The sequence below is a fragment of the Xylocopa sonorina genome, chromosome 14, assembly GCF_050948175.1.
Source record: "Xylocopa sonorina isolate GNS202 chromosome 14, iyXylSono1_principal, whole genome shotgun sequence".
NCBI classification, from domain to species: Eukaryota; Metazoa; Arthropoda; class Insecta; order Hymenoptera; family Apidae; genus Xylocopa; species Xylocopa sonorina.
This window is the reverse complement of record NC_135206.1, coordinates 1,984,227-2,010,089: the sequence shown is the minus strand read 5'-3', so window position 1 is coordinate 2,010,089 and position 25,863 is coordinate 1,984,227. Positions and strand designations below refer to the sequence as shown.

Sequence of the window (25,863 nt, the reverse complement as noted above, 5' to 3'; positions counted from 1 at the left end):
ATATATTTGTAATTAAAAGACAATAAAAAATAATACAAAGAAGAAGATAATGTTTCATGTGAAGAAAAAAATAGTAATGCGTAACAAATTTTACGCATTTCTTACATCAAAAAATTATTAACATACATCTTACAATGTTGTTATTATATTATATAGTATAATTGCAATTATATTATAATACGATTGTAATTAAAAAGCAAAAGTTATAATTATATTATAATATAATTGTATTGGGAAAACAAAAGTTATAGTTATAATTTTAATATAATTATAACTAAAAAACAGAAGATATAATTATAATATAATTGTAATAAAAATAAAAGATTATAATTATTTTATAATATAATCGTAAATAAAAACAAAAATTATAATTATATTATAATGTAATTGTAATTAAAAACAAAAATTATAACTATATTATAATATAATTCTAATTGAAAACAGAAATTATTACTATATTATAATACAATTAAAATTAAAAATCAAAATTTTAATTCCTTCGTAACATTATTCTAATTAAAAATGAAAATTGTAATCAGGTTGTAATGTAAAACGAATATTTAATACGAATGTGACAAAAGACATCAATTACATAATTCAATTCTACCGCGCACGCGAGTAGCTCCAACTGCGCATGCGCGGCCACTATGCACGCTACATCTGACGCTGTCTGCGCAGTTGCTGTCGGCACGTCTCACGTGCGACATGTTTTAACTTAGTAGATTGGATTTTTTGATCTGTTCACTCCAAAGTGCATAAATTGAGTGTTAAAAAAGTGTGAAACACTTTTTACATCGTCTGCTGTGTCTTAAAATATGATTATACAACATGGTGTCGTATCCATCGATTAACTTAGTAGATTTAATTATCGACGAGGTCGCATTGGAAGGGTTAGACGGCATTACTATAGAAGGTATGTTTGTGTAAACATTATAAACATTAAAATAAACAACAAATTTAATAATCACTACTTAAATGAATTTCTCGTCAGTATTTAGTAGAGACAATTTAGGTTAAGTTATCTTAAACGATCAATTTAGGTTTGATCAATTAGTTAATTTAATAAATGGACAGCATAATGTGCAGAAGACACAATGATAAACTCATTGTATGTCGAAAAGTAATTAGCCATAACTAAAAGTAATGTGCACATAATTTTCATTTTTTAATTGAAAATTGTATTCTTTGACAATGTATTTGTTATTTAAGCAATATTTTGTTGTTTGTTAATGTTAATACGCTGATGCGATGAGTATTTGACCAATTCTTTATGTTTTAATTGAAAATTGTATTCTTTGTCAATGTATTTGTTATTTAAGCATTATTTTGTTGCTTGTTAATGTTAATACGCTGATGCGATGAGTATTCGACCAATTCTTTATGTTTTAATTGAAAATTGTATTCTTTAACAATGTATTTGTTATTTAAGCAATATTTTGTTGTTTGTTAATGTTAATACGCTGATGCGATGAGTATTCGACCAATTCTTTATGTTTTAATTGAAAATTGTATTCTTTAACAATGTATTTGTTATTTAAGCAATATTTTGTTGTTTGTTAATGTTAATACGCTGATGCGATATTTGACCAATTCTTTATGTTTTAATTGAAAATTGTATTCTTTGTCAATGTATTTGTTATTTAAGCATTATTTTGTTGCTTGTTAATGTTAGCATGCTGATGCGACGAGTATTTGACCCTATGTGCACTTATTATGGTTCGATAGCCCAAAATGGAGCGACGATAAACTTAACATACATTTTATAATAAAAGCATTATGATATGATAATGTTAACACGCAGGATGCGCTGTATTATCTTTCAGCTGGTGCCAGTATTCTAATTTAGACCCAACTTTCCTCTAATATTTACATATAATGAATATAATTGTCATCATTAATGTTTATATATAATTTTGTTCACTTTCAGCACTATGGTTGCGCTTAGCGAATCGTCTTCACAATCCTCTACCATTCTCGAAAGCGTTCATGGTTCAAATATGGTCGGTGTGCGTGAAGATCAGAGAGTTTGCGTTCTACGAACTGGAGACCGCGAGAGAGCCGCTGGTGATCTTCAACCGCTACGAATTTGTGGATCCTGATTTAGGTATAATATTAGAACCAGTAAGTGTTCTGAGAGAAATATACGTAGATTTAAGTATTGCCTGGGTAGCGAGAGTTGATATGCAAATTTAACACCAACCGATTATTGACTTTACCAAAGTAGACATTACAAAATGGAAAAAGGGAACAGTTTTCAAGCAACGATCGATTCACATATTAATTCTGGCTATCTGAACCTTTCGTGAACTGAAAGAGATACAAGAAATATTATGTATTTGTGTAGGAAAACGTATTGCCCGACATATATCCTCATTGTCCAATATATGATGCTGCGAACGATATTAAAGGCTCCTGTTCAACATACCACACTCGTAAAGATGTTACGCAACTCGTAAGAAGTCTCAGCTTGGACGAGGCAACCACAACGTATGGACAGAAATTAGTTATCGTTGCATCACAGTCTGCCAGAAATCATGCACTGATGGGAGACGAAGTATCACCGATACTTGAATTAAATGTGATACAGTATTGTTTTCTGGAACGAGTAGGAAGGTCGCGATATCATGGCGAAGTTACACAAGGAAAGATCAGTCTGAACGCATTAAAAGAGGATCCGAAGAGTTTATTTTATCATCGGAAGTTCTTGCTGCGCCACAAGTTGATTACGAAGCAGATGCATCATCAGAAAAGCGGTAGCCACAGTTGCAATGGAAGTCTCCTGCATCTTCCAAGATTTTTTGTCGAAAGAAAACCAAAGATAATGTTCCTGGCGGAAGAAGTCATAAAAATTCTCAAGTCAAAACCAAATTGTGTCGCAGAGTACGATGAAATAAAGCGTAAACTGCAAATAGAAAATTCCATAAAGAAATTGTTTAGAACTTCGTTTTTCCAAAAAGTAGTTAAAACAGACATTGTAAGTGTTATGTAAAATAAACATTGTAAGTAATTGTAATTAACAAATGAAAAATAAATGAAAGGTGTTGGTACTTTTGAACAGAGAGTACCGTACAGGACTTTGTATCCAAACGCAACGCCAGCAGAGTGGCAGAAGAAGAACGAACCATCGAAGGAGAAGAATATCAAAGTAGTACAGTTATTATCACCAAACATTGATATCATCGAAGCGTTAAATAAAGAAGAAATACAGGAAGAAGAAGAACCTCAAGGTTTGTCGAACTAGATATTCCATTAGAACTTAGCTCGAATACCTTTCGATTCTTTCTTTATTCTAAATTCTGTTTCCAGAATTAAATATCTCGTGTCACAAATATAGCGTACCATATCTGAAACAAGCGAATACAATAATCGAAGCTGAAAGAAGCGATGGCGTGTGCCAAGGAAGTCTGGCAAGAATAATGGGCCTGACAAAGCTGCAATCTCGAACGATATTGCGAAACGTGGTCAAGGCAAACATCGTCGCCACTTATATGAACGATATGGGCAGGCAAAGGCTCGCCAAGTACGTATCGAAAAAGTACGAGAAGGGTAGCAAGCTGAGCAAGCAGTTCAAGAAGGAGATGCACAAGATCAAAGAACTTACGAAGCAAATAGCGACTGAAAGCGACAATTTGGAGAAAAGTAGAATGATTATTAAACAAGAAAATAGCAATAACGATGATAAAGAGACTGTAGAAGTGGCGACCAAGCCCAATATAATTAATAACAACGATAACGAGGAAGTTAATGACATTGTGGAGAAAGAAGAGGACTCGAAAGTCGCTACAGTGGAATTGCAAAAGCTATTTCATATTGTTAATCGAGTATTATACAAATATCGCATAACGAAGCGGGCAAACAGGTATAAACGCACGTTTTCTAATTACTTGTCGGAGAAGATTAATGAAGTTCATAAGAAGGAAGAGACATTGCGGCCAAGTAGCATATTGCTGCAAATTTCTGAGTTGTCTAAAAATGAGAAAGCTGCGGCTGCGAGTAAAAACATCAAAGTTGAGTTGACAGTTTTAGAATCAACGAACGATGGTAAATCAGAGAATGAAGGATATGGATTCATGGAAGGTGTGCAGAATGAAAAGAAATTTGGAACCAATATCACGTACAGATTGCTGCGAAGAGCTAATATGATTATAGAATCTGTTAAGGAGCACCAAGTTATCGATGATATTACAAAGTTGATGAAAGTAAGGGAAAATATGGTTCATATTTCAAAAAATTTTATTTAATATTTATCGATATTAATTAAACATAAATATTAACATTAATATTATTTAATTAATATTATTCAATAAACATTAATATTATATTAATTAAACATAAGTACTAACATTAATATTTATGTTTAATTAGTATCAATGATATAACAAAGTTGATAAAAGTAAGAGACAGTTTTGTTTCATATTTTAAAAAATTTTATTTAATATTTATCGATATTAATTAAACATAAATAAAACATTAATATTATTTAAGAAGCATTAACATTATATTAATTAAACATAAGTGTTAACATTAATATTTATATTTAATTAATATCGATGATATAACAAGGTTGATGAAAGTAAGAGAAAATATTGTTCCAAATTTTTTAAAAATTTTACTTAATATTTATGTTTAATTGATATCCATGATACAACAAAGTTGATGAAAGTAAGAGAAAATTTTGTTTAATATTTAAGATAAATTTTATTTAATATTTATGTTTAATTAATATCAATGATATAACAAAATTGATGAGAGTAGGTGAAATTTTTGTTTCATATTTTAAAAAAATTTTATTTAATATTTGTCAACATTAATTAAACATAAATATTAATGTTAATATTTATGTTAATATTATGTTATTAATGTTAACATTTATGTTTAATTAATATCCATGATACAACAAAGTTGATGAAAGTAAGAGAAAATTTTGTTTAATATTTAAGATAAATTTTATTTAATATTTATGTTTAATTAATATTGATGATATACCAAAGTTGATCAAAGTATGAGAAAATTTAATTTAATATTTAAAAAAAATTTAATTTAATATCAATGATATTACAAAGTTGATGAAAGAAAGAGGAAATTTTGTTTAATATTTGTAAAAAATTTTATTTAATATTTATCGATATTAATTAAACATAAATATTAACATTAACATTACTTAATTAATATTACTTAGTTAATATTGTTCAATAAACATTAATATTGTATTAGTTAAACATAAATATTAACATTAACATTATTAATAATTTAATTAATATCGATGATATAACAAAGTTGATGAAAGTAAGAGAAAATTTTGATTATTATTTAAAAAAAATTGTGTTTAATATCTATGTTTAGTTAATATCGACGATATAACAAAGTTGATATATAAAAATTTGTTTCAAAGTTGATATATGAAAGTAAGAGGAAAGTTTGTTTTAATATTTAAACAAAATTTAATTCAATATCGATGATATAACAAAGTTTATGAAAATAGAAGAAAATTTGGTTTAATATTTAAGAAAAATGTTATTTAATATTTATGTTTAGTTAATATCGACGATATAACAAAGTTGATATATAAAAATTTCTTTCAAAGTTGATATATGAAAGTAAGAGAAAAGTTTGTTTTAATATTTAAACAAAATTTAATTCAATATCGATGATATAACAAAGTTAATGAAAGTAAGAGAAAATTTTGTTTTAATATTTAAACAAAATTTAATTCAATATCGATGATATAACAAAGTTTATGAAAATAAAAGAAAATTTGGTTTAATATTTAAGAAAAATGTTATTTAATATTTATGATTAGTTAATATCGACGATATAACAAAGTTGATATATAAAAATTTGTTTCAAAATTGATGTATGAAAGTAAGAGAAAAGTTTGTTTTAATATTTTAACAAAATTTAATTCAATATCGATGATATAACAAAGTTAATGAAAGTAAGAGAAAATTTTGTTTTTGACATTTAAACAAAATGTAATTCAATATCGATGATAGAACAAAGTTAATGAAAATGAAAGAAAATTTGGTTTAATATTTAAGAAAAATGTTATTTAATATTTATGATTAGTTAATATCGACGATATAACAAAGTTGATATATAAAAATTTGTTTCAAAGTTGATGTATGAAAGTAAGAGAAAAGTTTGTTTTAATATTTAAACAAAATTTAATTCAATATCGATGATATAACAAAGTTAATGAAAGTAAGAGAAAATTTTGTTTTAATATTTAAACAAAATTTAATTCAATATCGATGATATAACAAAGTTAATGAAAATGAAAGAAAATTTGGTTTAATATTTTAAAAAAATGTTATTTAATATTTATGATTAACGCAGATGATACACGAAGAGGAGGACAAAGAGGGATACGATGTAAAGATCGACAAGAAATCTGTACTGAGACTGTTAAAAAAACTATCTAAGGATAATTTAGTGAAACGTATAGGAATAAATCTGAGTGGATGTGGCAGAGAGAAACATATGACATTTATATGCGACCCAAATATCGACATCGACAGTGCTGTTATTCAATCGGTTATAGAGCAAGTAAAATTGAAGTTCTATTTAGCGATCACTCAGAAGCCTAAATTATCAATGAAACAGCGAAATATCGAGAATTGCGAGTCCAACAAAAATGAGAACGATGTTACGAATAAATCTGAAAACGACCAATCCACTGCAGCGATGTTAAAATATAAATGTGGTCCTGTAAGTTTTATGTATTCGCATAATTTGTAATTACATCGCTTTATTGTGCTTAATTTACAATTACATCGCTTTATTTTGCTTAATTTACGATTACATTGCTTTATTTTGCTTAATTTACAATTTCATTGCTTTATTTTGTTTAATTTACAGTAACATCGCTTTATTTTACTTAATTTACAATTACATCGCTTTATTTTGCTCCATTTACAAGTACATCGCTTTATTTCGTTTAATGCACAATTGTATCGCTTTATTTCGTTTAATGCACAATTGTATCGCTTTATTTTGCTCAATTTAGAATTTGCATTGCTTTATTTTGCTTAATTTACAATTAAATCGCTTTATTTTGCTTAATTCACAGTTACATCGCTTTATTTCGCTTAATTCACAATTACATCGCTTTATTTTGCTCAATTTAGAATTTATATTGCTTTATTTTGCTTAATTTACGATTACATCGCTTTATTTCGCTTAATTTACAATTATAGCGCTTTATTTTGCGTTTTTTACAATTCCAACGCTTTATTTTGCTCAATTTTAGGATTACATCGCTTTATTTTGCTTAATTTAGAATTACATCGCTTTATTTTGCTTAATTTACAATTTACAACGCTTTATTTTGCTCAATTTACATTTATATCGCTTTATTTTGTTTAATTTACAATTAAATCGCTTTATTTTGCTCGATTTACAATTTACAACGCTTTATTTTGTCCAATTTGCAATTTACATTGCTATATATCGCTTAATTTACAAATACATCGCTTTATTTTGCTCAATTTACAATTACATCGCTTTATTTTGCTCAATTTACAATTACATCGCTTTATTTTGCTGAATTTACAATTACATCGCTTTATTTTGCTTAATTTACAATCACATCGCTTTATTTTGCTCAATTTACAATTTACATTGCTTTATTTCGCTTAATTTGCAATTACATCACTTTATTTTGCTCAATTTACAATTACATCCCTTTATTTCACTCAATTTACAATCACATCGCTTGATTTTTTATTTCAGAGAGTATCAAGAAAGTATGGATACAGCCCAAAGTTCATTCGCATGCAAGTCCTACACATCTTCTTATTTTACTTAATCTACGAACACCCTGGCGAGCAAACATTTTCCAAGGAGGAGCAGATAAAAGTCCTGCGAAACAACTTCAACATCACAGAGGAGTTGATCGAAGAGTTCAGTACGATTTACACCAAAGACGTTAGCTGGAAAATGTTTGTACCGCCTCTGCCACAATACACCGGTGAGTAATCTTTCCGCATTAATCAAATCTCAACTCTTAAAGCTATTTTTACGTAATAAATCTAATCAGAAAAGACTACGATTCTTTAGGCTGGCCTCGAGGGTGGACATTGATGTCTGACATTCTGCTACGGCTTCCTCTATCCATATTCCTGAAGATCCACTACATATCCTTCTTAATACCTGACATGGAGCAGTACGTGAACCATCCAATTCGCAAGCATTATCTGGTCAGAGATCTGCCTCTGGACATTCGAAACTCCCTGCTGGACGCGCGAAAGTACATATTCCACATCCACGAGACAGTAACAAGGCTGTGCTACTTTGGATTGGTGCAATTTGGTCCTCAGAAGCTGAAAGAGAAGGACCAAGTCTTCATCTACCTGAATCGTCGCACAGAGCTGATGGACACGACTTCGTCTGCCCCCAGTTACCACATAATCGAGGACAAATCTTATCCAGTGATGAAGTACAACTTCGACGAGATCCAGACAGTGGAGAAGTATTGGTACGACCTGTGGAACACTTGCATCAACACGCCATTGGGTGGTCGACTCGTCGTGCAAGGAAAAGACATAGTGCTGGAAGATTTGGGCAAGAAAAGCGACATGTTGCAGGCATTGGTGGCTCGCAGCCCTGAAGAAGCTGTGAGAATGGACATTGGCAAGGTTCCAGGTGATCGCAAGGGTGCTGCAGGCATCGACTCAGCCTGCTTCGCTCATCTGAAGAGAAACTGGAGCTGGGCGTTCAGCAGCAGCAGTTTAGAGGTTCAGCAATCGAAGACCAAACGCAAGAGCATCATCTACGAGAGAGACGCGTACCTCTCGAAAATCAAGGCTAGTCCTATTCGATTCACTGAGTTTCCAGGTTTCAAGACAGTCTCAGGTCCCACGTCTTTAAACGCGACTGAGCTGAGGAAGAAAGCTCAGACCAAGAACGAGAACATTGACGAACAGAAGAAATACGAAGCTCTGACGAACCAACGAAGCACCAAGCAGAAGTCTTACGTGAGACGAGTGCTGCCTCGCAAACGAAGCAGCAAACGAAGGATTAAGTACGACGAGGTCGACTACAGAGCTCTGCAACGGATGCACAAATTGAGGGTGGACTGGGAGCCACACGAAGACAAGATCCTTTTAATTTGTAAGGAAGCTATGGTGTACCTCTGTCCAAACCCTCGTAAACAGGTGATCACGTTTTCAGCGGTCAGAGACGTGTTGAGGACGTACTCGTACAGCTCGCACAACAAAACCTCGAGAGCTTGTCAGCGTCGACTTTTGTACATGCTGAAGCAGCAACGAAACGTGAACAAAGTCGCACTGGGTGTCGAGGAGCTGAAACAGAACTTCTTCTTGAAGAAACGATTCGGTGGGGTCGTCGAGAAGCTCAAGGAGAGGATAAAGAACAGCCACGAGCTCGAAGAACAGGTCACAGAGGAGTTTAAGTCGTTGGTCGCTTACATCGTGAAGAAGTACTACGACATTTCGCAGGCTGAGTCTCAGGAACCACTGCCAGTCCCTTCGACAGCTCAAGGTTTCAATTTATTTTACAAAGTCGTGTATCCCACGAAACCGTTCTACAATCGTGGCTTCACCAAAGACGTGAGAACTGTAAACGACATCCATTCAGCTGTGATTAATTCTGTTATCCACAGCTCGATGTGCTGTGGAAAGGACAGAAGGTCCTGGGCGTATCAGCTGTTCAAGATCTACCAGCAATACCCTGAAGTTCTGCTGAGAACAGCCATGGCGAAGATCTGCAGCGACCAAATGGTGACGATTAAGAAGAACCAATTAACTGCTAGAAGAAAATACGGGAATTATATGCCAATGAGCAGCTCTCAGTACCAATTGAGCAACAATTACGTTTACAAATTCCACACGAAGTGGCCGTACAGCATTTTCTCAGAGTCGTACGACGTTTTTTTCAAGCTCAGCAGTTGGTTTTGTGCAAACGATTCGAGAGAAGGCTCTGATAACTTCAATGGAATCGAAGTTCTGCCAGTTACTGGTGGTGTTATAGCTGCGATACACGATTATATCATTCGAGATCAAATAGATTTCGACGTAGAGATACCTGACCAAGTGATAATGCTCGATCCAGCGTTGCAAGAGAAGGACGAGACGTATTTCAGGATCGCTCAAAGGTACCAGGACGTGTTAGCGGGTTTAGATAACTTGAAGTTCACTCAAGAGTCCTCCTTGCAGAGCAACGAGGCTTTGAGCAGCCTCGAGCAACGCGATGGCAAACAATTCGACCCTGAAGTTGATATTTTGCAGGACAACGACACGCAGAACGTCGATGGAGACGTTTTCTCAGACTTGGACGCTGAGAGGAACACGGAAGAACGCGAGAAAAAGGATCCTGAGGACGAATTGAACGACGATGATGAACAGAACGTGATTAAGTTTCAAGATGGGACCAAAATCGTGCTGGACAAGGACGCTGTGAAGCGTTTGATGGTCTGCGATGATGCACCAACGACTGAAACAGAAGAAAACAAGGCACAGAATGAAAATTGTAGTTCTGTAACGGATGAAACTGTTTCAGAGTTGAAGAATAAGACTCAATATCTGAAGTCGAACGTGGATCTGCGAGATAAATTGATTACATCCAGAAATAAGAGGCAAAGAGCTGACGATGAGCAGAGAGAGTTGGACGAACCAGTGAAGAAACGCAAGAAAGTGGAAGAAAATTCCATTGAAACATCGAATAAAGCTGATTTATCGAAATGTTCAGACGTTGAAATGGTCGAAATTCACGACTCCAACGTCAGCAACGAAGAAGCTGCTTCGAGCAAGGACTGCGAGGCTGCATTGCAGTCAAAAAAGAAGAACGAAAGAGCTTTCACGCGAGTTAGCGACATCTTAAAGCGCAATCCAGTGGAGCAGAGGTACTTGAACTCTTATTGCAAGATCGACGATTCAGATTTGCACAAAAGGTACACTCGCATTGCTCTGTTGAGGATGAGAGAAGAATTGAGCGAGCTCACAGTCGCAGACAGCCACCACGCTCACGAATACTTCGTCGTGAACATGTTCAAAGTGTATTACTCTTTGTATCGATCAGACACTAAAAATAGCGAAAACGAGACCTTCAAAGATCTTTCGATGCCTCCAGATTTGGTGCCTTTAAAATTGAACGCTGTAAATGATTTGTTAGAAGAGATTAGCAGGTTCTCAGTTTGCCCAATGAACGACAGTTCTTATAACGATTTTAAGAAGAATCTGGATAAAGATTTGGCTGTCGACTCGAACGATTTGGACGAAGTTTACGAGTTTGTTCGCGATAAGAAAGAACTTGGCGCCAGTATTCAAGAATTAATAGTAAGTAAGAGCTTGCAACGTTTGATAATCCTTTTTTTTTTCTTTTTGTGTTGCGTAAAGAGAGTTCAAAGGCTTCTGTTCTGTCGCAGGATGAATTCGAAGAGAGATTAGGAGAAGGTTTGTACAGAATCGTCTCAGTTCTAACTGAAAACCGCTTCTTCTTGCGAGCTGGCGTCGCGACTGTTCGATACGTTCACCATCGATACGCAGACTCCTGGGTGATTCATTCGTACAAAATCTGTCGTCTCGAAAAGGAATCTCTCACGCCAGTGCCCAAAGGAACTGTGTACGCGACAGAGTCCAAAGAAATATTGAATAAAGACAATGCAACGAACACTTGCGCAGAGTCCAATAAAAATTCTGGCTCGTTGAATGCAAACGAAGAGGATTGTCAGACAGAATCGAAGGATAGAAATGAAAATTCTGATAAAGACACGTCTAATCACAGCGATGAGGAGTGTAACAGTGAGCAGATTAAGAGAAGAGCGCAAAGAAGTGCTGCGGTGCAGTCTCAGAAGGATGCGTCCAAAGTTGCGAAGCAATTAGACTTAAAGTAAGTTCATTTGTTGCATTTCTGTGATGTAGCTTCGGATAAATTAAGTTTGGTTGTATTTTAGTAGAAAACAAGAGATAAGAGTGGTGATAAAGCCTTGGATTCGAATAGATGGAGCTCTGAATCGCAGAGTGCTTGATCGCATGTTGGGATCTATTTTGTCATATTGTTTAACGCATCCTGGCATAGCGTTGACTAAGATACAAAATAGATTCGTTCCTCCTCTTCAACCTTGTCATACGAGAGAGCTAGTCGAGGTAATGTCTTCAAAGTTCTTTGTAAATGTGCAATTTTTTATTCTTCCTTGATGTTTCTTGAGGTTTCTTGAAGTTTTCTCTGATTTACAGAAGAATAAGAGTAATGTAGCACCCTCTACTTTCTCTTGATGCTGTCGATAACATTTAATGCAATAACAGACTTAAAAAATGTGATATAATAACAAAAATTCTCTAATTTACAACAAAAGTTTTCTCTGATTTACAGAAGAATAAGAGTAATGTAGATCATAGTCAGTGGAAGTCGTTTATTTGGAACTGCAGCAATTTCTGTTCCCTCTTGAATGTTGTCGATAACATTTAATGCAATAACAAACTTAAAAAATGTGATATAATAACAAAAATTCTCTAATTTACAACAAAAGATTTCTCTGATTTACAGAAGAATAAGAATAATGTAGATCGTAGTCAGTGGAAGTGGTTTGTTTGGAACTGCAGCAATTTCTGTTTCCTCTTGAATGTTGTCGATAACATTTAATGCAATAACAAACTTAAAAAATGTGATATAATAACAAAAATTCTCTAATTTACAACAAAAGTTTTCTCTGATTTACAGAAGAATAAGAATAATGTAGATCGTAGTCAGTGGAAGTGGTTTGTTTGGAACTGCAGCAATTTCTGTTTCCTCTTGAATGTTGTCGATAACATTTAATGCAATAACAAACTTAAAAAATGTGATATAATAACAAAAATTCTCTAATTTACAACAAAAGTTTTCTCTGATTTACAGAAGAATAAGAATAATGTAGATCGTAGTCAGTGGAAGTCGTTTATTTGGAACTGCAGCAATTTCTGTTCCCTCTTGAATGTTGTCGATAACATTTAATGCAATAACAAACTTAAAAAATGTGATATAATAACAAAACTTCTCTAATTTACAACAAAAGATTTCTCTGATTTACAGAAGAATAAGAATAATGTAGATCGTAGTCAGTGGAAGTGGTTTGTTTGGAACTGCAGCAATTTCTGTTTCTTCTTGAATGTTGTCGATAACATTTAATGCAATAACAAACTTAAAAAATGTGATATAATAACAAAAATTCTCTAATTTACAACAAAAGATTTCTCTGATTTACAGAAGAATAAGAATAATGTAGATCGTAGTCAGTGGAAGTGGTTTGTTTGGAACTGCAGCAATTTCTGTTTCCTCTTGAATGTTGTCGATAACATTTAATGCAATAACAAACTTAAAAAATGTGATATAATAACAAAAATTCTCTAATTTACAACAAAAGTTTTCTCTGATTTACAGAAGAATAAGAATAATGTAGATCGTAGTCAGTGGAAGTCGTTTATTTGGAACTGCAGCAATTTCTGTTCCCTCTTGAATGTTGTCGATAACATTTAATGCAATAACAAACTTAAAAAATGTGATATAATAACAAAAATTCTCTAATTTACAACAAAAGTTTTCTCTGATTTACAGAAGAATAAGAGTAATGTAGATCGTAGTCAATGGAAGTGGTTTGTTTGGAACTGCAGCAATTTCTGTTTCCTCTTGAATGTTGTCGATAACATTTAATGCAATAACAAACTTAAAAAATGTGATATAATAACAAAAATTAATTTTTAACGACTCAGGACCCCATATTTCTTCCAGTTTTAGGCCATAACTTCGAGACATAAGACAATGCGAAGATTTTTAGTAAATAACAAACTTAAAAAATGTAATATAATAACAAGAATTAATTTTTGGAACTCGAGACCCCATAAACATTGCTAAAAATTATTTATTCCAATTTTAGGCCATAACTTCAAGACACAAGACAATGCAAGGATTATCAATAAATAATAAATTTTAAAAAATATAATACAATAACAAGAATTAATTTTTGGGACTTGAGATCTCATAAGCATAGCTAAAAAATATTTCTTTCATTTTTAGGCCATAATTTCAAGAGATAAGATAATGTTATCAAGCTATGAGATTTTAAACAAATAACAAACTTAAAAAATATAATACAATAAGAAGAATTAACTTTTGGCGATCCAGGACCCCATAAGTATTGCTAACAAATTATTTCTTCCAGTTTTAGGCCGTAACTTTAAGACACAAGACAATGAAAGCATTTTCAATAAATAACAAAGTTAAAAAATATAATACAATAGCAAGAATTAACTTTTGGCGGCCCAGAACCCCATAAGTATTGCTAACAAATTATTTCTTCCACTTTAAGGCCATAACTTCAAGACACAAGACAATGCGAAGACTTTTAGTAAATAACAAACTTAAAAAATATAATATAATAACAAGAATTAATTTTTGACGACCCAAGACCTCATAAGTATTGCTAACAAATTATTTTTTCCAGTTTTAGGCCATAACTTCAAGACACAAGTCAAAGCAAGGATTATCAATAAATATCAAACTTAAAAAAACATAATACAATAACAGGAATTAATTTTTGGCGATCCCAATTGGGATCACGACTCACAATTGAAGAAAACTCTGACTTGGGGAATGACTACTGGCATTAAGTTTAAGGATTATTTATTGCACAAGTATAAAAGTGCAGAAGTGTATCCTTTCATACTCTTAGAAACACATCACATATTTAGTAATAAGTCCATCGTAAGGGATAATTGTTTTTATATATGTATTTATGGAAGTACCTTAAAGTGGAAGAACTAATTTGTTAGCAATGCTTATGGGGTCCTGAGTTGCCAAAAATTAATTCTCGTTATTGTATTATATTTCTTAAGTTTATTTGTTTAAAATCCCATAGCTTGATAACATTGTCTTATGTCTTGAAGTTATGGCCTTAAGGTGGAAGAAATATTTTTTAACAATGCTTATGAGGTCCTGGGTCGCCAAAAGTTAATTCTTGCTATTGTATTATATTTTTCAAGTTTGTTATTTATTTAAAACCTTCGCATTGTCTTGTGTCTTGAAGTCATGACCTAAAAGTGGAAGAATTAATTTGTTAGCAATGCTTATGGGGTCCTGGGTTGCCAAAAATTAATTCTTGTTATTGTATTATATTTTTTAAGTTTATTTGTTTAAAATCCTATAGCTTGATAACATTGTCTTATATCTTGAAGTTATGGCCTTAAGGTGAAAGAAATATTTTTTAACAATGCTTATGAGGTCCTGGGTCGCCAAAAGTTAATTCTTGCTATTGTATTATATTTTTCAAGTTTGTTATTTATTTAAAACCTTCGCATTGTCTTGTGTCTTGAAGTCATGACCTAAAAGTGGAAGAAATAATTTGTTAGCAATGCTTATGGGGTTCAAAAGATCACCAAAAGTTAATTCTTCTTATTGTATTATATTTTTTAAGTTTGTTATTTATTTAAAACCTTCGCATTGTCTTGTGTCTTGAAGTCATGACCTAAAAGTGGAAGAAATAATTTGTTAGCAATGCTTATGGGGTCCCAGGTTGCCAAAAGTTAATTTTTATTATTGCATTATATTTTTTTAAGTTTGTTACTTATTAAAAATCTTCGCATTGTCTTGTGTCTTGAAGTTATGACATAAAAATGTAAGAAATATTTGTTAGCAGTGCTTATGGGGTCCCACAACGAATTTTCATAAACATTATTGACCTCCACAAGTTTAAAAACCCTGCTCTAATTTATGAAAAAGATACTATGCAGCATTTTCACTAATTTTAGCCATCGTTTACAATAAAAATCAATTTTTAGTGAAGATATTAAGTGAAATCATGTTACTAACGAAACAATTATTTTCTTGTAAATTCATAATGTAATTATAGCTCAATATTTTCTTCGTTTATATATTTATGTAGACAGAATTTTTATTCGCAAGCATTTCAAAAGATTATTTTCATGGCAGATACTGGTGAAATTGGGATGCCTGGAAAAAGTAATCTTGAAGAAACCACGTGTAACATTATTTTCAAAACCAACGCAAGTTAAGCCAAGTAAGACTTTATTTTTAATTTTAACTAATTCTGCATTCGTTATTCATAAAGTAAAGAAATCATAATACATAAATATTAATTTATTATTATTACAAAGGAATATTCCTTTATAAAAGTAACGCAGCCTAAGTGCGCACTGTTTTTTTGTAATTTGTAGTAATAGACTTTCTTTTTAATTTTAATTAATTCTGACAATTATCGTTATTCATTAAGTAAAGAAATCATAATACATAAATACTAATTTATTATTATTAAAAAGGAATATTCCTTTATAAATACAATGCAGCCTAAGTGCGCACTGTTTTTTTGTAATTTGTAGCAATGATGTTTATTTAACAATGCAGAGTTCTAAAAATTTTCCGTCTCTTTCAACGGTACGTTAAAAAGTGTCCAATCACAGTGGATTTGTGTTACACGCTTTCTTCTTTTTTTTCTTTTCAGAGATTACGAATAACGATTGGGCTGTCGAAGAAGATATTTTCCTTGAGCCAACAAGCGGAGCGATGTTAAAGTTTGGAATATTTTTAAGTACTAAAATGTACAATACAGACTTCATTAAGTAACTGATGGAATCTATGTGTATATACACTGTTTAAATTTTACAAGACCAAGTAAAATTGGTATAACAAATTCCAATGTTCCTGCGCGCTCTGTTCTGTTTTCTTCGCATAAATTTATTGCAAAATTCTCTCAGAAAGTTTGTACGATACCCTTCGTTGGATCTGTAAATAATTCTTCTTGTTACTACGCTGAGAAACAGAGGACGCATGACTGTTTTAAATAGAATAATACAAAGTTTTATTGTTCTCTAATTATCCTCCACTCATAAATTAATTTTACATTCCTCTCACGCTGTTTGTCAATTACAATTACAACAATCTCGTTTGTTAAATATACTCTTTCGTTCACGATTTATACAAACAAGATTTTATTCTCTTCTTTCTCTGGATAGAATAATTGTACAATGGTAGCAACAGTTTTCGTAGTCTGTAATTGAATCACAAGTTCTGCTAATTATTCTCAGCCATATTCGTGCACGAAGAAAATGATTCGAGCTAATGAAAATTATTCACCAAGAAAGTTGTTCGATGGTCGCACTTAGAATATATAAACGGACGGTAATGCGTTAACAATGGAATGTTTCTCTTGTATTAAAATATCTCTAATAAGCTTGTAAATATCTATATATATTTTCATAACACTTCGATCATGGAAACCTTTCGCCAGACGAAGATTTCATATTTCTTCGTAACATACTTACTTATCGTATATATATGATACAACAATAACAACGTACAGTAAAATATGGGTACAATGGTATAACATGTCTTTAGAGATGTTACAGGGTCGTATTAGTAATTTTTAGTAATTGTAAGTTAGCGTATTACCAATTACAGTGATGGATAGAGTGAAGAGACGTTGATCGTTGGATGGGAAGTTACACGTAACACTTACAAGAGTCTCAGTTAACTTTCTGCGCAGATAGAAACCATCTATTATTATTAAATAATTTGTTCATCATGTGGTACAATTTATTATGCGATAGACGGCTTAAAAAGTGGCGCAGTATCATCTCTTCGGCGCTGATCAACAGATGAAACTGGCCAGACGGAGAACAGCGAACATCTGGCGTTTAATCTTGAGCGTAACTTGTAATACAATAGATCACAATTAATAGAAATTGCTAGTACAACTTCTGCGTACGCATTAAAAAATAATTAATTTTAAATTAGTGCCTACGATCGAAATGAAATTTATATTACAAAATATCTCTTAGAAGGAATATACGGTCTACCAAACTATATTTAAGATTCGTACATCGATCACTAAGCTATGAGATTGCTCGCTTAAAAATATCTGTGTCGCTCTAACTTCCATAAATACATATATAAAAACAATTATCCCCCACGATGGACTTACTGCTAAATGTGTGATGCGTTTTCTAACGATTAAGGATCCGACAAACTTTCTTCGAACAAGTATCATCGATTTGGGCTGCGCACGAGGCATAAATAAAGCTCGCAGTATTAAGAAAGGTCCTTCGATCCAGAATTCCATTCACGTTTCGCACGGAAGGGAATCGATTACATTTGATTGTACAAAATATTGATTCGTATAAAAAAGTAGCTATGTTACACAAAACGATGGAGTTGAAAGGGAGAAGAGAGACTATATAATTTCAGTACAAAGCAAATGTTTCGATTCGAGGGGAAGAAAAATGGAGAAGCTCTTCTTCGTCTGCGCTGGTGGTGCTGTAAAGAATTTGTTCCCACGGCAGTCCTTTTTTTACTTGAAACTGTAACTTAAAAACGAATCTTCCCTTGCTCGATTTGTTCGTAAATCTCTGTGGTTAACATTTGGTAACCAGACGCTTCGCTCAGATAGTATAATTTGTCTTCTATCCTCTTCGGATTGTATCCATCGTCTACGAGATCTTTCTTCTTCAGTTTATACGTTCCTGCAAGCAGAATTTAAGAATTAAATTTAAAGAATTTAAAGAAAAAATTTAAAGAATTTAAGAATTAAGAAATGTTTCGACAATAAAATAAAACTATTATTTATAAATAATAATTCATGCTTGCTTGTGTACGTAAACAATTATTGAGCCGTTTATTTTAAAAGTGGCTCAAGTCCATTTGTTAATTTTTTTTTGTTTAGTAATATGTACACATTTGCATTAACTGTTGTAAATAACATTTGCAATTGATTGCACATGCAGAGTATAAATGATAATTTTGAACGCACAAGTTTTCGTAATTAGTTCAATAATTAATACTATTACTTTGAAAGTGGTCTAAGTCCAAACCATGTTTGAATTTAAGTAATGCTTCGACAATAAAGTGAAACAATTATTTATAAATAATAATTTATGCTTGCATGTGTACGTAAACAATTATTGAGCCGTTTATTTTGAAAATGGCCCAAGTCCATTTGTTAATTTCTTTTTTGTTGACCACAGTGCATTTACAACTTTACATTACAAAAAAATGTTATAAACAACATTTGCAATTGATTGCAAAGCGTAAATTGCAAAGCAACAGCATAAGTTTTTGTAATTAGTTCAGTGTGAGTATTTCAATATAATATAATCAATAGGAAAATTGAGAAATTTAATTAATAAAGTTAAGTATTTTAATATAATATAATAAATAGGAAAATTGAGAAATTTAAGGAATAAATTTGAGTATTTTAATATAAAATAATAAATAGGAGAATTAAGAAGCTTAATGAATAGATTTGAGTATTTTAATATAAAATAATAAATAGGAAAATTGAGAAACTTAATGAATAAATTTGAGTATTTTAATATAAAATAATAAATAGGAGAATTAAGAAGCTTAATGAATAGATTTGAGTATTTTAATATAAAATAATAAATAGGAAAATTGAGAAACTTAATGAATAAATTTGAGTATTTTAATATAAAATAATAAATAGGAGAATTAAGAAGCTTAATGAATAGATTTGAGTATTTTAATATAAAATAATAAATAGGAAAATTGAGAAATTTAATGTATAAATTTGAGTATTTTAATCGAGCCTCAAACATCATTAAATAAAATTTTATATGATAATATAGAAGTTTTCAAAGTATTTTAAAGAAACATAAAATAAATTGAGTGCTGTTTCTTCACATTTGAAGCATTTTAAATCATGTTGAAATGGACCTGGCTTCTCTAAAATTTTGCAATTAATTCAGTTGTTAACTTTGAAAGCGACTTAACTCCATTTCTGGTCAGAAAACACATATTATTCGCTTATTAATTATTATTATTTTAATAGGAATTGTAAATTTAATTATTTTAGGTGCACTTAAGCAGTATAACACATTGGTATCCTATATGTATATTTTTAATTTTGTTGAAACGCTCTCATTTTTCTCTTTCTCACTTATTTCTTTCTCAACGCTCAATTTTGTTGAAACTCTTAAATATCTCAAATTAAGTATAAATGAACTTAAGTCACTTTCAAAATAAATAGCTCAATTGTTACTTAAAGTTGAATACTGTTCTTAAAAAATTAGAAGAAATCTGTTTAACTCGATTAACAGAGATTGTAAATAAAATAAACAGCTCAATTGTTATTTAAAATTGAATACTGTCCTTAACAAATTAGAAGAAATCTGTTTAACTCGATTAACAGAGATTGTACATCAAATAAATAGCTCAATTGTTATTTAAAATTGAATACTGTCCTTAAAAAATTAGAAGAAATCTATTTAACTCGATTAACAGAGATTGTAAATAAAATAAACAGCTCAATTGTTATTTAAAATTGAATACTGTCCTTAAAAAATTAGAAGAAATCTGTTTAACTCGATTAACAGAGATTGTAAATAAAATAAATAGCTCAATTGTTATTTAAAATTGAATACTGTCCTTAAAAAATTAGAAGAAATCTGTTTAACTCGATTAACAGAGATTGTAAATAAAATAAATAGCTCAATTGTTATTTAAAATTGAATACTGTCCTTAAACAATTAGGAGAAATCTGTTTAACTCGATTAACAGAGATTGTACGTATGCGTATTAGTTATACAAGTACCTGTGAGATCAATTTTAGTTAAAATCCTAATAAATCTAGGTATCGCATAACTTGCTAAATTCTCCTTTAGTTCGACTAATAATTGATTCATATCTAGCGTTCCTTTCTCATCGTGTATTGCTGCCATTCCAGCTCTACCTTCGAGGCCTGGAATCTAGCAAAAGAAAATAAGTAGATTAATTGAATTGTGTATTTTATTAGTAAAAAATAGCTGTTATTTTGTATGATTTTTTTTTTTTACCTCGACTCCATATACAATGCAGTCTCTGTAGCCGATAAGATTACTGATAATTGCTTCTATTTCAGTCGTGGACACGTTTTCTCCTTTCCATCTGAAAGTGTCGCCTGTCCTGTCTTTGAAGTATAAATAGCCAAACTCGTCTGCTATCAGAATGTCGCCTACGAAGAAAGAAGAAGACAATCTCAGGCGTAACAGATTTACTCTTTGCGAAGTGGAAAGACTATTTAATTGTGTTGTTATAGTTCTGATATTAATATTGAATTTTTTGTTTCCAGAAATAAGTCTGCAGCTGCGACTGTATCTCTTCAGTAAACGAAGAAGATGATTTAGTAAACGCAATGGTCATCTTATCCGTGAGAGGAAGAAACGAAGGAATATTTACTAATCTTGACTAATAAATTAATTATAAATCTCTTGACTAATATTACTAATATCTTGAGTGTTTCTCTTCAGCAAATGGAGAAGATAATTTAGTAAATGCAGTGGTCATCTCATCCGTGAGAAGAAGCAAAGGAATATCAACTAATCTCGAGTTATAAATTAATTATAAATCTCTTGACTAATAAAATATAATATCTTTACCAATATTATTAATATCTTGAGTGTTTCTCTTCAGCAAATAAAAAATGCAATTTAATAAACACAGTGGTCATCTCATCCATGAAAGAAAGAAACGAAGGAATATCAACTATTCTTGAATAATAAATTAATTATAAATCTCTTGACTGATAAATTATAATATCTTGACTAATATTATTAATATCTTGAGCAAATAAACCTCTCTTTGGCAAATAAAGAAAATAAATTAGTAAACGCAGTGGTCATCTCATCTGTGAGAAGAAGAAGCGAAGAAGTGAAGAAATGAAAGAATATCAACTAATCTTGACTAACGAATTAGTTATAAATCTCTTGACTAATAAAATATAATATCTTAATTAATATTATTAATATCTTGAGTGTTTCTTTCCAGTAAATAAAGAAGATAATTTAGTAAACGCAGTGGTTATCTTATCCATGAGAAGAAATAGCAAAGGAATATCAACTAATTTTGACTAATAAATTAATTATAAATCTCTTGACTAATAAATTATAAAATCTTAATTAATATTATCAATATTTTTAGTGTTTCTTTTCAACAAATAAAGAAGATAATTTAGTAAACGTAGTGGTTATCTTATCCATGAGAAGAAAAAGCAAAGGAATATCAACTAATTTTGACTAATAAATTAATTATAAATCTGTTGACTAATAAATTATAATATCTTAATTAATATTATTAATATCTTGAGTGTTTCTCTTTGGCAAATGAAGAATATAATTTAGTAAAGTTTATCAGTGGTCAACTTATCCTTAAGAAGAAGAAGTGAAGAAATATCAACTAATCTTAACTAATAAATTAATTATAAATCTCTTGACTAATAAAATATAATATCTTGAACAATATTATTAATATCTTGACTTATAAATTAATATATTATTTATAATAACTATATTTCTACTAATAAAGCTAATTTTGAACAGTCCCAGTGCAACAAATCCAGAATAATGGATGGATAGCAAGCTTCGCTAATGAAATTAATTCGTACCAGATATAAACGCTGAATCGCCTTTGCTAAACACATCACGAACTATCTTTCTCTCAGACGCTTTCTGGTCCACGTATCCCAAAAACGCTCTAGACGGATTGTTAGCAATTTTTCCAATGAAGACGCCTGGCTCATCTGAAACCAGCAAAGTCTTTTATTAACGATGAGATGAAATGAAGACAATATCTCTGTTCGAACACAAAATAATAAGATATTATAGTTAGTTTATGGAATTTATGCAGTTGGAAAGTTTCAAGAACTGCGTAAATTTTATTTCTGAAATATTGTAAAGAAAGTGCAGTTCAAGAACTGCAACAAATTGTATTTTCAAAGTATTGTAAAGAAATACAAAATAAATTGAGTGCCGTTTCTTCACATTTGAAGCATTTTAAATGATGAGTAGATAAGCAATAAATTTTTATGGAATTTATACAGTTAGAAAGTTTCAAGAACTGCAACAAATTGTATTTTCAAAGTATTGTAAAGAAATATAAAATAAATTGAGTGCCGTTTCTTCACATTTGAAGCATTTTAAATGATGAGTAGATAAGCAATAAATTTTTATGGAATTTATGCAGTTAGAAAGTTTCAAGAACTGCAACAAATTGTATTTTCAAAGTATTGCAAAGAAATATAAAATAAATTGAGTGCCGTTTCTTCACATTTGAAGCATTTTAAATAATGAGTAGATAAGCAATAAATTTTTATGGAATTTATGCAGTTAGAAAGTTTCAAGAACTGCATAAATTGTATTTTCAACAAATTTTAAAGAAATATAAAATAAATTTAGTGCTGTTTTTCACATTTGTAGCATAGCTAATTAAATAGTAAGCTTTAATCTGATGCGGAGGACTTACTAGGTTCGCACTCTTGACACAAGCCTTTAGCGTTCCTGATAGGCTCCCCTTCCGCATTTACTTTTATAATGGAGATTGGATACACTGCTGGGATTATTCGTGACACGAAACCAACAGCTCCAACAGTATTGTCCACGTTTACTAAAGAAGAAATAGTCATCGATGAATGATATGGAAATAACAAGAAAGAAGTAATAAGCGAAGCATCCTTACTGATATTGGCGTTGCCTTCAGTTGCTCCATAAAATTCAACGACTCGTGGAATGTTGAATCGATTCATGAAATCAGTCCATATTTGTGGCCTCAAACCATTCCCAAATATCAGTCTAACATTGTGTTGCTTGTCTTCCGGTTTTGGGGGTACAGCTAAAATGTATCTGCACATTTCACCGATATATTGACCGATCTGAAAAAATAGTTAACTAATTGTTGGATTGAATATTGCAATGGAATTAATGGATACCCTTTTATGGATATAATGACTGAGGATCTTCCAAACCATCATGAATATATTTTATATATATTATTTTTATATATTTGAGAAGGACCAAGTTTAGTTTTGAAGGCGAAGGGCATAATAAATCGTTGTATTGTGTGATAAAGTATTGAGCCTTTGCGATTGAGACTATTTAAAAATATTATTGAGAAATATTGATATTGTGTAATTGAGAGAGACTATTTTAAAATTATATTGAGAAATGTTATACCCTGTGCAATTGAACCCTTTGCGATAGGACCCTTTGCAATTCAAATTTTTGTGATTGAACCCTTTGCAATTGAGACTATTTTAAAAAATATTGAGAAATATTAATTCTATGCAATTGAGACTATTTTAAAATAATATTGAGAAATGTTACACCTTTGCAATTGAACACTTTGCAGTTAAATTCTTCGCAATTAAACCCATTTTTCATTGCAATTGAACTCTTCGCAATTCAGATCTTTGTGATTGAACTCTTTGCAATTGAAATCTTTGCAATTCAAATATTTGTGATTGAACCCTTTGCAATTGAGACTATTTTAAAAAATATTGAGAAATATTAATTCTATGCAATTGAGACTATTTTAAAATAATATTGAGAAATGTTACACCTTTGCAATTGAACACTTTGCAGTTAAATTCTTCGCAATTAAACCCATTTTTCATTGCAATTGAACTCTTCGCAATTCAGATCTTTGTGATTGAACTCTTTGCAATTGAAATCTTTGCAATTCAAATATTTGTGATTGAACTCTTTGCAATTGAACACTTTGCAATTAAACTCTTTGTAATAGAAATCTTTGCAATTGAATGCTTTGGGATTGAATCCTTTGCCATTGAAATCTTTTTAATTGAACACTTTGCAATTAAACCCTTTGCAATAGAACGCATTGTGATTGAAGCTTTTGCAATTGAATACTTTACAATTAAACCCTTTGTAATAGAAATCTTTGCAATTGAACGCTTTGCGATTGAAACCTTTGCAATTGAACACTTTGCAATTAAACTCTTTGCAATAGAAATCTTTGCAATTGAACACTTTGCAATTAAACCCTTTGTAATAGGAATCTTTGCAATTAAACGCTTTGGAATTGAAATCTTTTTAATTGAACGCTTTGCAATTAAACCCTTTGTGATTGAGCCCTTTGTAATTGAATGCTTTGCAATTGAACCCTTTGCAATTGAACCTTTTGCAATTGGAGCCCTTAGCAATCTTTGAAATTGGGAATTTTCTAAAGCTAGAAGAAATTAGTAATACAAACTACTCCTAATATAGAAATCTTTGAAATTGGGTATTTTCTATTGCTAAGAGAAGTTAGTAATAGAAACTATTGCTAAGTTAGCAATCTTTGAGATTGGAAATTTTCTATGTCAGAAAATGTTAGCAATATAAACTATTGCTAAGATAGTAATCTTTGAGATTGCAAATAAGAATGGAAATATTAGCAATATAAATTTTTGCAATTGAACGCTTTGCAATTCAATGTTTTGCGATTGAACGCTTTGCAATTGAATGCTTTGCGATTGAACGCTTTGCAATTGGACGCTTTGTGATTTAACCCTTTGCAATTGAACGCTTTGCGATTGAACCCTTTGTAACTGAATGCTTTGCAATTGAACCCTTTGCAACTGAATGCTTTGCGATTGAACCCTTTGCAATTGAAATCTTTGCAATAGAACGCTTTGCAATTGAATGTTTTGCAATTAAACCCTTTTCAATTTAAATTTTTGCGACTGAATGCTTTGCCATTGAATGCTTTGCAATTAAACCCTTTTCAATTGAAATCTTTGCAACTGGATGCTTTGCAATTGAACGCTTTGCAATTAAACCCTTTTCAATTGAAATCTTTGCGACTGGATGCTTTGCAATTGAACGCTTTGCAATTAAACGCTTTTCAATTGAATTCTTTATGATTGAACCCTTTGCGATTGAAATCTTTACAATAGTACGCTTAGCAATTAAACCCATTGCAATTGAACCCTTCGCAATCCAAATCTTTGCGATTGAACTCTTTGCGATTTAACCCTTTGCAATTGATTGCTTTATAATTGAACCCTTTACGATTGAACACTTTGCAATTGAACCCTTTACAATTGAATACTTTGTGATTGCATGCTTTGCAATTGAAATCTTGAAACTCGAGGAC

General features: G+C 31.2%; 2 protein-coding genes across 2 annotated transcripts in view; one reads left to right on the top strand and one right to left on the bottom strand.

Annotated features, from left to right (window-relative positions):
• Positions 1–777: 777 nt before the first annotated feature.
• LOC143430515 (general transcription factor 3C polypeptide 1) lies at positions 778–17,094 on the top strand. Its single transcript, XM_076906830.1, has 12 exons — positions 778–913; positions 1,928–2,121; positions 2,345–2,974; positions 3,059–3,227; positions 3,307–4,199; positions 6,337–6,708; positions 7,732–7,969; positions 8,059–11,294; positions 11,384–11,847; positions 11,915–12,104; positions 15,919–16,006; positions 16,448–17,094. Exons 1-12 carry the CDS (start codon positions 829–831, stop codon positions 16,567–16,569), a joined length of 6,681 nt encoding a protein of 2,226 aa, XP_076762945.1. The 5' UTR covers positions 778–828; the 3' UTR covers positions 16,570–17,094.
• Positions 17,095–18,294: 1,200 nt separating this feature from the next.
• Fatp1 (Fatty acid transport protein 1) overlaps positions 18,295–25,863 on the bottom strand; it is a 107,730-nt gene continuing 100,161 nt past the window's right edge. The window contains exons 8-13 of the mRNA XM_076906831.1: positions 23,449–23,641; positions 23,236–23,376; positions 22,379–22,513; positions 20,793–20,950; positions 20,552–20,705; positions 18,295–18,464 (exon numbers count right to left, since the gene is read on the bottom strand). Coding sequence (XP_076762946.1) covers positions 18,310–18,464; positions 20,552–20,705; positions 20,793–20,950; positions 22,379–22,513; positions 23,236–23,376; positions 23,449–23,641 — 936 coding nt within the window. The 3' untranslated portion in view covers positions 18,295–18,309. The remainder of the gene's footprint in view (positions 18,465–20,551; positions 20,706–20,792; positions 20,951–22,378; positions 22,514–23,235; positions 23,377–23,448; positions 23,642–25,863) is intronic.

Coding starts and splice junctions, on each gene's coding strand:
- LOC143430515 (XM_076906830.1), top strand. CDS start 829: ATGGTGTCGTATCCATCGATTAACTTAGTAGATTTAATTATCGACGAG. Junction 11,295..11,383: donor CCAGTATTCAAGAATTAATA/GTAAGTAAGAGC, acceptor GTTCTGTCGCAG/GATGAATTCGAAGAGAGATT. Junction 11,848..11,914: donor GCGAAGCAATTAGACTTAAA/GTAAGTTCATTT, acceptor GTATTTTAGTAG/AAAACAAGAGATAAGAGTGG.